General features: G+C 50.3%; 1 protein-coding gene across 2 annotated transcripts in view; it reads left to right on the forward strand.

Moving 5' to 3' along the window:
- COPS8 (COP9 signalosome subunit 8) overlaps positions 1 to 12380 on the forward strand; it is a 12674-nt gene extending 294 nt beyond the window's left edge. Inside the window, exons 2-8 of one of the 2 annotated variants that reach the window (XM_006909893.3) lie at positions 838 to 908; positions 2000 to 2048; positions 3199 to 3331; positions 6596 to 6703; positions 9392 to 9454; positions 10612 to 10659; positions 11271 to 12380. In XM_006909893.3, coding sequence (XP_006909955.1) covers positions 838 to 908; positions 2000 to 2048; positions 3199 to 3331; positions 6596 to 6703; positions 9392 to 9454; positions 10612 to 10659; positions 11271 to 11350 — 552 coding nt within the window. In that variant the 3' untranslated portion in view covers positions 11351 to 12380. Of the gene's footprint in view, positions 1 to 837; positions 909 to 1999; positions 2049 to 3198; positions 3332 to 6595; positions 6704 to 7094; positions 7856 to 9391; positions 9455 to 10611; positions 10660 to 11270 lie in introns of those variants that run through there. The other variant, XM_025045437.1, reaches the window with a different exon arrangement.
- Positions 12381 to 13163: the final 783 nt, after the last annotated feature.

Here is a 13163-nt window from a genome sequence, read left to right on the forward strand (position 1 = left end):
AGCCCGGCGTGTGCGGCCCGGGACGTCGCGGCCAGCTCCGAAGGCCGGGGGCGAAGGCCCGGTCTCGTCGGACTCGCCGGGAGCTTTTCGTCGTCTGTCTGCAGCTAGTGTGCCCGAAAACCGTGCGCGTCTGCCCCTAACAGTCTCCACTCTGCTGCTCGTGTTAGCCTAGACAGCTGTCCTCGAGGTTGGAGGGGTGTGGATCCTGTTAAAGACGTGTGCAGGCACGGACGCAGACCCGAGATGTGACCACTGGAACTTTTCATTCGCTCAGAAAGGCCCTTGGTAGTCTCATAAGACGTGAGCGTACTGTTTTGTCTTTAATAAGACAGGTGAAAACTACATTAAAGGTTCCGCCCCTTAGGAAGGCACTTAAAAAGCATGAATAAAAAGTTAACCAAAGGAGACAACAGCCCAAAAAGCAGCTCACTAATAGACAGTAGATGTTTTCTGAACGAATTAAAATTGAATGAGGGTAGAAATGTCTGTAACTTATCTGTGATGTTTTTCTGGTTACCACTCGTTTACTTAGATGTTCAACATAATTAATAGACTGGGAAAAATCATAGTGCTTTAGAGATCAGGTGGAAATATTTGTTTCTTTTAATAGTAAGATCGTTATGTAAGGATTTGAGACCTGGGAGAAGGATCCTGTTTCAATATTTTTGTTTATATAAAGACACTGGGGCCCAGAGAGAGAGAAATCATTGCCGATGACAGATCTAAACTTTATACTCTAGCTTTTATTCTTTGATACTTCTGTTGGTGTTAATAATATGCTCTTTTTTAAAATGTAAGATTAAGTGAGGATTTTCCTTTTCATTTTTGGCCTTCTAGGCTCCTGGAGGAATTGCTACACCTCCAGTGTATGGTCAGCTTCTAGCTTTATATCTGCTCCATAATGACATGTAAGTACCTTTTATCTAAAGCTGTGAACAGCGATTTCTTCAGGGTCATACAGAAATTATTTGTGCATTGAAGTACCATGAAAACAGGCACAAGGAGCTGTATCTTTTATTATAATACTTAAAAGTCCTGTACTGTATATTTATTGAATCATAACGAATTGTGATTAAGCTGAGTTGTTTTAAAATACACTTGTTTTACCTTCTAAAAAACACTCCAATTTGTTATGGGAAGCTACAGTGTCAGCGAATGTGTTTAATTTTCTTTTCGGCCTTTATAAACCTTTCTTATGACCTTCATGTCCTTAACTTCATGTGTAATTAATAGACCAAGAGAAACGGAAATGGAAGATTGAGAAAGCTAAGAGAAATTCATTACCAACGTGTATGAGATTTCTTGAAAGTTTCTTGTTTTTTAATTACTCCTGGTTCATGTTTATTGAGGAGAAGCTAGAAAGCATAACTGCAAAGGAACAGGTGACCCCTAGAGCTACGACCCACCGACGGTCACTGTTACATTTTGTTCAAAATTCTGCAAAACCTTTTTTCATATCTTCTAAAAACCTAAACCAAGATTTTTATTACACACATGTAAATTGTTTTATTTATTGTAATCCCGTCGTTCAAAGTTTGTTGTGGTTCAACCTTCTAAACTCTTAAAAATTCTTAACGTTTTGGTGGCTCTGTACCCACTAGTGGGAGGAAGGGTCCAATAAGAAGAAACGCACTGTGCTCTGTGCATGTCGTCAGGGAGCACCAGAGCCCTGGACATCCATCAGTTTGTTTCTTTTTACGTAAAAGTTGCTTGGGTAGTTCTATTTAAGTCTTTATTGTCTTATTTAAGATCTGGACCGTTCATAAAAAATTTGCTATAAATGGCAAAATGGTATTTTGGCAAAAATACTTCATGTTTCTTGACCTAAAAACTACTCTTACTTCCTCTGGAGAAATATATGTAAAACTGAATTTCATTCTATATTACATAGAGTATTTTAAAATATACTTCTGTGTGTTTGTATTGGGATCTAGATTTTCAACATTTACTGAGATGATTTTTTTTAATTGCTTATTCTTTCTTGGTGGGTGTAAATTAGGAATAATGCAAGATATCTTTGGAAAAGAATACCACCTGCTATAAAATCTGTAAGTATTCTTTTAATGTTTTACTACTTTACTATAGTAATGACATTCATTTAAAGGGCCGCCTTGTGAAAGTTTGTTTGCTTTCCCTTGTAGTTCACAGAAATTATTAAACTGGTATTAAAGTTTAAAACTCAATCTTCAAATTCTTCTAATCAACTTTTAATTTCCCTTTAACTGTGTAGAAATCTGTGTTCAGCTCCTACCCATCAGCTTTCTTGATATAGTTCATATGTGTCACTTAACAGGTAAACAACTTAACAGGTAAACAGCCAGTTTAGATAAAGGTTTGGGTTTTGTTGTTGTTGTTTTAACGCATTTATGCAGTTCTCTATAACGGTACTTATTTTGAACCTGGTACTACTTATAAGAATATTCTAAAAATGATAATTACTTACAGTGTTAAGATTATTTTTGCTAATTAGGATTTTAGGTTTTTTATTTGTGGTCGGAGAGCAGATGAAATAACCTCTTAAAAGTTTCTTCCAAAGTGGAATCGAGTAAGTTTTTATTTTCAAGTGATTCACTATGTCTAGAATAAATATGAAATGAATTTTTGAACATTCACAGAATATTACCGGGAAATTCATCTAAATATTTTTGTTCATCATTGATATTAAGCAGCAGATCATGTTAGTATTTTTGCTCCCTCTTCTTTTCCTTGTCATTCTATTAATGTTTTTCTTGCTTCATTGGCTTAAACAAAGAGCAACTGTGAGTTCTATGCATAGTGTCCATGGTACTAGTGGGGACTTCTTTGTTAGGCCACTGCGTGTGACATCATAGATCAAGTCTGTATTGTTAGCTGTTTGCTATTACGTTTGTCCTAAAAAGTTTACATATGTATCGACATTATGTATTCTGTGTATTATATATATATTAATGAAATATTAAAACATGCTTTAAAGAACATTTAAGATAATTCTCAGACTTAATTCCGAAATATGTGGGACTACATTCTCATGCCTTAATTTACTATTATAATAAAAATTTTAACATATAGACTTTACTGTTTACAGCACTTAAAAACCTTTTTGATAGTGATTGAGCTGCAAAGTAATTAAGCCTCTTAAATGCTGAATTATGTTTTAAGGTACAGTTGTTGGTAAGTCTGCAGAGTGTACATCCTCAAAGGCAATAACGTTTATTGCAGGCAAATTCCGAACTTGGAGGGATTTGGTCAGTAGGACAGCGGATCTGGCAGAGAGATTTCCCTGGGATCTACACGACCATCGGCGCTCACCAGTGGTCTGAGACGGTCCAGCCAATCATGGACGCGCTTAGAGGTAGTTCGTTTGTGGTTAAGACTTAAGTCAGACTAGACCTATGCCCTGAGTGCTGAAACGCTGACCTAAGTCAGCGGTGTTTTTTAAAAACACATTTTCTGCGAAGCGAATGGGGGCAGTTTTCAGAATTCTCTTTTAGAATTGTTATAATCATGCCTTTTCATTTTACGTTGCTTGCGATCCCATTGACAGTTCAGGGCCTCCCTATCTCTTAAATTAATTCTAGATTGAAATTGCTTTTGACAGTTGAAGAGTTTTTTGAGAGTTTGTTTTCTACTGAAGTGAAATCTCATAATACTGTAATAAGTTCAGGGTAAGTAAGATGTTTAAAACAGTGCATATTTGGAAGTTGGAGACAACGCCTACCAAAGCCTGAGATCTTTGTTGATCTTTGTTGATCTCAGGCTTTGGTAGGCGTTGTCTCCAACTTCTGGACTTGTAACTCATCAGTACAAAGGTGCTCAGGTGTTCACTTAAATTGCTTTGAAAGATGACAAGCCTGGTACGATGGCACTGATCCCTCAGTGAAGCCCGCCTCTTCCTCTGTCTGTCTGTCTGTGCCCCCAGCATTTGCTGCCAGCCTTCCCGCTTCGCTCTGGTCATGCGCACAGTGGTGTCTGTTTACGCCGCATTTCTTATCCTTACCTCGTTACCTCGTTTCTGTAGCTAGCGTCCGCCTTCCTGCTTCGGAGGAGGCAGGGAGCAGGAGTTGTTGGATGACCGCTCATCACTCTGGTAAGGCGTGTCATTGTCACCGGGAGCAGGCGTGAGCGGAGCCTGCTCTCCAGGTATAATTCCCGGGATGGTAAAACAGAACAACCTAAGTGACGAAACAGAAGGCACTGGAAACGTGAAGGACGTGCACAGGAGAGCAGGGCAGTGGCGGGCGGGCAGGGAGCACGTGGAGCGAGGCAGCCCCGGCCCAGCATGTGCGGGGAGCAGCCCCAAGCCTGCCCAAGCCTGCAGGGCCTGGCCGGGTCTCATGACCGCACGGCACTGCGCGGCAGTCACTGGCAAGACTAGGGCGCGGGTCTTTTGGCCGTCGGGACACGTGCCCGGGCGCCTTCAGTGGGGACAGTCGTCCTTCCCTGTGCCAGCTTGGAGAGCGGTCCAGTGGCCCCGGAAGCTGTGCGAGATCGTGGCAGGTTGGACTCTGGAGCCAGACTTCCAGAGTTCAGTTCCTGGCTGTGTCACTCGCTGACCCCTCTGCGCTGCATGGTCCCCGTCGGTGACATGGGGTTAGAGGTAGTGCTGTCTTCGGCTTGGTTCACATGGCGTAACACGCCCTCTGCTCGCCTGCAGCATTCACGAGTAAATGTGGAGAATTCTACACGCCCAGGCTCTTGAATGGCGCTACTTTTCCTCCGTGACCTGCGGCCCGGGGAGGGTCATCTCATGTGGGTCTGAGTCACTGCTGAATCCGGCATTTTAATGTCGCACAGAGCCGTCTTTTCCAGCTCAGAACAGCCACTTTCTTAGATCTCTCCCGCTCTGTTCTGAGTGAGTCACTGTCCTACCAGGACAGTGACCGAGGAGCGGCAGAGCTGTTCTCAGAGGAAAACATCCAGGGACTAGCTGTAGACAGTAGCTGATGACACCCTGGACCAGAGGGATAGGCGAGGGGCTGGCGTGACTGGAGCTGTGAAAATAGGGCCGCCCCATGGGGTCTCTGCATGCAGGGGCTCAATGGGGTGGGGAAGGGACAGTGGACCTTTCCCCCTGACCTACAGGACCTCCAAGCTGGGGAGTCCAGTACCGCAGGCCTTGGGGGCCAGCCCCTCAGCATAGAGCGCAGTGCGAGGGGCGGAGGCGGGTTGGGCGGGGTGGGGCGACCAGCTCATCCTCCCTCCCACCTTCAGCACGGGGAGCTTTAAGTGTTTGTCGAATGACTGGCTGAGCGTTCCCTTAGGGTCCCCCTTTCACCAAGCCTTTGTCCCATGACAGACTGCCACAGATAGCAGGCGCTGGCTTAGTTTCCGCCACCTTCCAGCATGTCACCGTAATGCATGTCCTCGTGAGGTAACAGTTCACAGACCTCAAAGGCCACTAGTTAGAATGTGGGTGTTGGATTCGTTTGTGCTGGGCGGTCAGACGCCCCCGGGGCGTTTCGGCCTCTCACGGACGTCCTGGGGCCTGCGCGCTCCGCATGTCCGCGTCCCGCTTGCCCTCCGTCCCCCTCTCCTGCTGCTGTCGCCCACAGTCTGCTCCTGTGCTTCCCCGTCTGTCTCCTCTCGCTCCTGAAACTGACGGGCATCGCGGCGGGCTCCCCACTTTCCTTCTTCAGCCTTGCGCTCGGTTCTCTTCTGTCGAACGCCCCCAGCAGAAAGAGTTCCCCTTCCTCCAGGACGTTTTAAGAGCCTGATTTAAGGTCGCTTGCCGAGAGGCCGGCAGTGAGCGGGAACGGGCTGTGACCGTGAGGGAGGCGGCGCGCGTCGTGGCTCAGCGAGGGGGAGGCGGCGAGGTCAGATGGCAGCCAGGCTTGGGCAGGAGAGGACAGAGGCGGGTCGCACCCAGCTGGGTCCTGGCGACATCAGCACACACCTGGCCAGAGGTGCCAGACCCCTTGGGATGTAAAATGTGAAAGACCAGCCCCCTGCGGAGGTCCTGGCGGTGGCGGTGGGCAATGGGTGCCACAGGCGGCAGAGGCCACTCGCGGGGTAGGCCCGGCGGCCCCGCGTGTCGTCTGGGGACGGGGCTCCGTTGCTGCCGCTGTTCGCAGCCCCTTCCTGTTAGGTTCAGCCGTTCGGGCTTGACCTTGGGGCTTGAACCTGAATGAAGTCAAGAGCACAAAGCAGGCTGGAAAGTTAGGAGGAGGGCTCTAGTTACGGGGTGCGCTGCAGCTCCCGGGGGCTCCTGTGTCGGGGACCCTCCTGAGAGGTCAGCCGATGACACAGGTGGGTTTTTTCTGCTCCATTCACACCAGCGTTTGTTAGTAGAATAAAAACAATTTAAAAACCTCCATTACAAACGCATAAATGTATTTAGTGAAACGTTCTTAGGGGTTAATGTTAACTCTTTCTATCTCCGTGGTTTTCATCGTCATCTGAGAAAGGCGATTCGTCTAAGAGGAAGTATAAGCAACGTATTTGTTCCAACGTTTGAGCGCCTCTTGCGAGCCAGACACGCATCTGCAAGCGCAGAACTCTGCGGCTGGATCTAACCTTGCTTATACCATTTGAACAAGGGCAGTAATGTAATTTAATCATGCGTTTTCAAACATCAGCTCTTTTGGTCACTGTCCGCCCACCCCCCACTCCCACGCAGACGCAACGCGGAGACGCGCCTTCACCCTGGTCTCGCAGGCGTACACCTCCATCGTCGCCGAGGACTTCGCCGCCTTCGTTGGGCTCCCTGTGGAGGAGGCCGTGAAAGGTACGCGGCCGACCCGGTCCTGTCGGGGAAGTGGAGGTGTGAGTTACAGGTCCCCAGTCCCTTACCAGAAGCCCTTGGAACACGGTATGGTTTTGGAATTTCCGTCTTGTGTGTTCTTTAGAAAGGTGACATAACACACAGGGGGCGCAGCACTCAGCAGGCACCCTGTCACCCAGCACGGGGCGGCCGTCTGTAGGGTCTTGTGAGGACAGATTATATTATAAATCGACTTAACGGGTTTACAGCAGGTTTTGCCACCAGCTTCATTAAAGAAAAAGTGTGGTCTGTAGAGCTTTGGGACTTCTGAATGCGCATGAGAGATTTGGGGTTCCTCTGTGCACGTGTGGCCGTGTGTGCACGCACGCACACACACAGGCTGCCCACTCCACAGACAGCTCTCAGCAGGACGTCCAAGCAGCGATCAGCAGCCCTGACACGCACACCGGGAGGTCGATCAGACTCCAGGGTGGAGGGCGCGGTTCCCCAGGGCCAGCCTCCGCTTCAGACGCCAGCCTCAGGTCCAGGCTGTTCCCGCGCTTCTGACCAGCTGGCTGTAAGTCAGGTTCCCTGACCCCTCCTCGGGTTCGACTGATGAGCCAAGCAGAATGGCTCACAGGTCTCAAGGAAAGCTACTCAGTTCTCGGTCGCTGGTTTGTTGTAAAGGATGTTAAAAGGAAGAGAGACACGGGACGAGGTCCCATGTGGAGAGCGCCTGTCCTGGAGTGTGGGGCCGGCACGGTGGCCTGCCAGCCGCCCTTCCGGGTTCTCACGGGGCCTTCACTGGGTGGCCTTGACTGACTCAGTCCTTGGCCATTGGACACAGACTCAGCCTCCAGTCCCTGGCCCTCCCCGGAAATCAGGGTGGGCATGAAAGTTCCCGTCTAACCACGGGCTCCTGTCGGCAGGCAGCCCGCACCCTCAGGTGGGGCTCGGAAGTTGCCTCATTCACATGCTAAGAGGCACCATTCTCAGGAAACTCCGGGGGCTTGGGGCTGGGGACCAGGCTGGATGGAGACATATACCTGAGAAATACATTTCCTGGAGCGACCCCATCTACATGTATTTGTCTAAACCCCCACACCACGGGAGCCTTATTTGCTTTCAAAGCACGTTTTGCAGAAGACGCACCAATTAAAGATACTTCAGAGCTTCGCAGAGGAATGCTCTGCCAGTTTTATGAACTTAAAATTTAGCTGTCTCTGAGAGGCACCCCGCTGGTTATTCTGGTCTCCCTCACCGGGACCTCTGTAGTGCTTCTGGGGTCTCGGCGTGGCCCCGTGGCATGGCCCCTGACCATTTTTGACTTTTATGTCTCAGACCTTCAATCCAGATCTGAACCATGTTAAATGTGGGGAGCCCTCCGAGGCGATGCCGAGAGAGGACCAATCGGAGCGGCCGATGAGCAGTAGTGGGGAGAGGAGGAAGGCAGGGAGGCCAGCGGGGTTCGGGGAAAAGGGCAGGGAAGGAGGGACAGCGCAGCGTTTGACAGCTGGCCGCGCCGGGCCCAGGTTAGCCTGGCTCTCATGCGTGGTGGGGCGTGCGAGTCCAGGAGGTCAAGGGCACGCAGGAGCGCCAGGCGGCCGCGTGCTCATCATTCTGAGCGCGCACTCTGCAGCTGCTTTAGATCATTTTGTTCCCCTCTGAAAATGAACGTGTTGATAAATGTCGTTTTACTTTTTTAAAGAAAGCCCCAGGCGGTCTCAGCGCTCACAGGTAGACATCCTCTCTCACTCTTACTTGGCAAAGGTGCACTCATCCCAGTCTCCCTCTCCAGCCCGTCTCTTCCTCGCGGCGGCTTCGCCCACCCTTGCACCCCACTCTCCCCACCGGCACCTTTGCATGTCCGTTTCCCAGGAGATGCGCAGACGGAGCCCTCCCCTTGGGGTAGCGCAGGCACCTGCTGCACTGGGTGGCGGCGGGAGACGCGCTGTCATCTCCGGCCGGAATAGGCGCCCCAGCCAGCACCACACCTGAGTCTGGCTTCCAAGGCCTGGCTCGATTCTGGACTCACAGAAGGCAGGCTCATGACAGTTGTTGGGGTAGATGATACTGTTACTCACACAAACATCTCTTTATTGTGACTCTTCTCTTGAAATTGATCTGTAATTTGTTACCTAATAAATAATAGAACCCAGAGCCCATGCTGGGTTGAATTTGGTCCCAACCCCATGCTAGCCATGACCTAAAACAAGTCACTGGATTCCTTAAGCTTCATTTTCTACATCTGTTGCATTATGGTTGTGTGTCCCACTTAGAGTTGTTACAGTGGTTACATAAATGATCCTATGAAAGCAGCTAGCACGTCCCCCGCTGGGCAGCCTTCTGGACATGTGAGCTGCTGTTTCATCGTTGCCATCATCTCTGCCGTTACTGCTATGATGACGGCAGAAATGTCAGCTTTCTTTATGTCTGTTTTTAATGATATTAGTCACGTTAATACCATGTGACATACTTTATAGAAAACTAGTCATTTTGCTAGTGATTACACCAGTGAGATAGAGTAAAATAAAACTTCGATATGTTTCAGAACTGTTCAAAAATTACTTACGTTAGAATGCTGTAGTATAACTTTCTAGTAAAACCGCATGACAGGTCTCCCTGGCACGTACAAGTAGTATCACTGACAGTGAGTGAAAATTGTGGGGTTTTGCTTATTTCTTCATTTGTGTGTTAAATACACGTTTCTAGGCATATTAGAACAAGGATGGCAAGCCGACTCTACCACAAGAATGGTCACGCCCAAAAAGCCAGGTAAGTGGGGCCCTTCGCCGGCTCGTGCAGCCTCGGACCCCCGGGGGGCTGGCCGCCTCGGCTTCTCAGACGCTGAGAGTGAGCGATTTGATGAAACATCTGCCGTGCTGACAGAATGAAGGTGACTCCTATGTCACACACAGGCCTAGGACGACGGACAGAGTAGAAAGGGTCATGAAGCTCACTTAGTTTTACTTTAATTTTTTTAACGTATTTCTTTTACAACAACTTTTACGTGGATGTTTTATAATTCTTATTACAACTTAATTTTTACTAAATATTAATTTTCTGTTCTTTTATTTATAGAACCATTTGTAAATGTGCTCATTTTTAATACCGAAACTATTGCCTTAAAAAATTTTTTGGTGCCCAGCTACGTCCTGTATTCCTTGTGCTGTAGACATGGGGCCTCTTCGCAGCAGGACTTGCCAGTGGCCTCAGCCGTCACAGTTACCTGGCCTGCCTTTGACAGCTTTAAACAGTGCGACGGTCTTTGTCGTCTCAGTCGGAGCTCACGGCCCCTCAGTCTTCTCTGAAGTGAGGCCTGCCCGGCGCTGGCTCCTGCCTGCCCGGAGTGTCCTCCGCCCGGTGTCGGAGCCATGTGCCCACACCCACAAGCCCCTCTCACCCACCTCGGCCACACGTCCTTCCCCCTACTCTGCATTCCCATTGTTTAGACCAGGGTCCCCAACTCCTGGGCCGTGGACCGGTACCAGTCGGAGGCCTGTTAGGACCTGGGCCACACAGCAGGAGGTGAGCGGCAGGTGAGCGAGCGAAGCTCCATCTGTATCTGCAGCCGCTCCCAGCGCCGGCATCACCGCCTTAGCTCCGCCTCAGATGCTCAGGCCTTAGATTCTCATGGGGCACCAGTCCCCAGCGCCACAAAGGCTGGGGACGGCAGATTTAGACGTTGATGCCACGGAGAGCTGTTACACAGATCTCAACGTCTTCAGCCCCATGAGGGTGGAAATGAGTGGGGGGACGTGGTCCCAGCCAATCTGGGTGAAAAGGGACCAAACAAAGACTCGATAAAATGGAGCATAACCGCTGTCTCTGTTGAGAAGGGGCCGTGAGCGCATGTCGGGGTAAGACACGTTCTGCTTGAGAATCTCTGTCGTTAACGACCTCTGTTGATGGGCTGTGCATTGTGTGTTCAGTCGCAGGCGCCCTGGATGTCCCCTTTCACGGGTTCGCTCCTTTATCAGGTGGGTGCCTCCGCGTGCTCCTCTGCGTGTCCCGTTCTTAATCTTCGCTTTGCAGTTAGTGTCGATTTCTCTTAGCTCTAACCTCGCAGAGCTTGGTTCTTCACCGGGCTCTTACAGTAGTTCACCTTACAGTAGTTTCAAGGGTGGACACGCGGGCCTGCGCCTGCTGTGAGCACCGTGCCTCGGTGCTCGCCGGCACTTGGTCCCCAGAAGGCAGCGCCAGGCCCGCACGTGGCAACGTGAATGCAGGACTGAGCTCGACAGTGGGTGCCTGGTTTTTGTTCGTGGACTGGTGTGGTGGCGTAGAGGTGCGTGTCACTTGGCAAGCACGCACCGTCATTCACAGGGTGAAAGTCGCACGGGCGGGGGTCTCGGCAAGAAAGCCTGGACGCTCTGGAAAGAAGTCGACCCCAGTCGCAGTGAAGCCGGGCATGGCTTCCTCCCAGCCTGGGAGACTGAAAGCAGAGGCAGCTCGGCTGGCTTCTCAGAAAGGTCCCGGTCAGGGCAGGCCTGGGGAGGGGTCCCTGCAGGTAAACCAGAGCCATCGGAGGGCGCGGGTGTGACCCAGCCGTGCTGCCGGCCACTGACTTCAGTGTCTCTCTGACGTGCAGAGCCAGCCCCGGTCCCGCCCATCCCCAACGAGCAGCAGCTCGCCAGACTCACCGACTACGTGGCTTTCCTCGAAAACTGACCGGTCCCGCCTCCCGGACCCACCCCGGAGCGCTGTGTCCTGAACTGATCCAGAAATGCTAAATTTTTATTTTCAGCTTATTGGATGGATTCAGCGCCTCAGCCTTCCTTCCTGAGTGTGCGATGGTAAAACACACATATACTGTAAAGCGCATCATGTGTATTTTGTCCTTAAGCGCCCCGCTGACTAGTTGAAGCAGGCCCGGTTTCATCACGCCACAGTGCGGGTGGGCCCGCCGGTGTCACGCAGCCCGTGTGTGTCCCAGCGGCTCGTGACTGAGCTCCCCTGCGTCCTGTAGCCAGGTGCCCGTCACCTGTGTTTCCCGGTCACGCACAGCACACCGTTCCTGCTGCTGGCCGTAGGGGCGCGCCCGGGGAGGAAGGCTGTGCCCGGCGGGACCTGCACTGTGGGGCGCTCCCATCCGCCCCCTCGGGAGAATGCGCACTCTGCTCCTCGCCCCGGAGTTGCCACTGCAGAGACGCAGCCGGGGACCCGAATGGTCTCAGGAGACCAGGCTGTTTTCCCTGGCTTCGCTGATGGTGTGAGCGCGCCCGTGGCCGCAGTGGAGGGCTTGCCGTGGAAGTGAGCCTCATTAAGACGTTCGCGAGATGCGTCACGCTGTCACACGGCCCTTCAGGAGAGGGGAGCCCTGCACAGGGATGCGTCATCCTGGGACAGAAGCCGTGAAGATGACGAGCAACTTTGTCCAGCTGCCCTGCAGCTCCCGGTTGCTCACGTTTGACCCTCGGTTCAAGCTCTGCCTTTTGGAGAAATGCGGAACGAGCCCCTCCTTTTCCCGTGTGACGCCCTCTGAGTGTTTGAAGCTGTTTATTGTGTCTTCAGGTTAAAACATCCCTGCATTCATTCATTCTGCATTTGTTCAATAAATATTTAATTGAATTCTTCAACTGTTTCATCTGAGGCAATTTCTGGACATTTCACTATCCTGGTCTTTCTGTGGCCACGTTCTGCTTTGTGACTGTCTCTTGAAATATGACTTTCTTAATTAGAAACGACCGATATAGCGATAGTTACGTGACTTGTGTCCTCATTTTACATACATTTTACTGGCTGTTGCAGTTTCTGTTAACATTTATGGAAATACCTTTTAAGTTAATTTACTTGACCTTGAGCGGTAGGTCACGTTGTTAAAACTCGTCGTTTTACAGTTTAGGAGATGGAAATTCAAGCAGTCGGGGTCAGTGGCCGGAGAGCCGCGATGCCAGTCCCTTCAGCTCCGGGTTACTACCTGCGAACCGCGTCAGCCTCACAGCTCCCAGCAGCTTCCGTTCAGAGAAGCCAGTCGGTAACCAGGAGCTGAGTGTGCGCCTGTGGCCGCAAAGGGTGAGGACCCCACACACTGCAGCAGCGACACCCGCAGCGCGGGGTCACGGGCTCCATCGCGCTGAGAGGGCGGCCGGACTCACGGCACACGTGCGTGTTCACTCTCAAAAAGAAACGGCGGAAGGGTAAGCTGAAAACTAATAAAAACGGTTTCCTAAAGGGTAAGGGAACAGCAGTGGAGTAAGTAGACAGAAAAAATAATTTCACGTGACCCAAACGCAGCATTTTGACTCCATTTGTCCGGGATGTATACTGAGGACAGAAAATCTTGAGACAGCTGAATGTGATTTCATAGTGAATAAACACTCCCTTTTTAATTTCAAAAGAACCCATCCTGTTATCACTGTTATTAAAAGTATGTAATAACAGTTCAGACATCGTGTAACGTTGTTAGAAGCCAGTAATCTTAGCTTTGATGTGCAACCTTATGATTGAGTTTCTTTTCCAAGTGGCAGCTGTCCCCGAGCGC

The sequence above is a fragment of the Pteropus alecto genome, unplaced genomic scaffold (assembly GCF_000325575.1).
Source record: "Pteropus alecto unplaced genomic scaffold, ASM32557v1 scaffold143, whole genome shotgun sequence".
Lineage (NCBI taxonomy): Eukaryota > Metazoa > Chordata > Mammalia > Chiroptera > Pteropodidae > Pteropus > Pteropus alecto.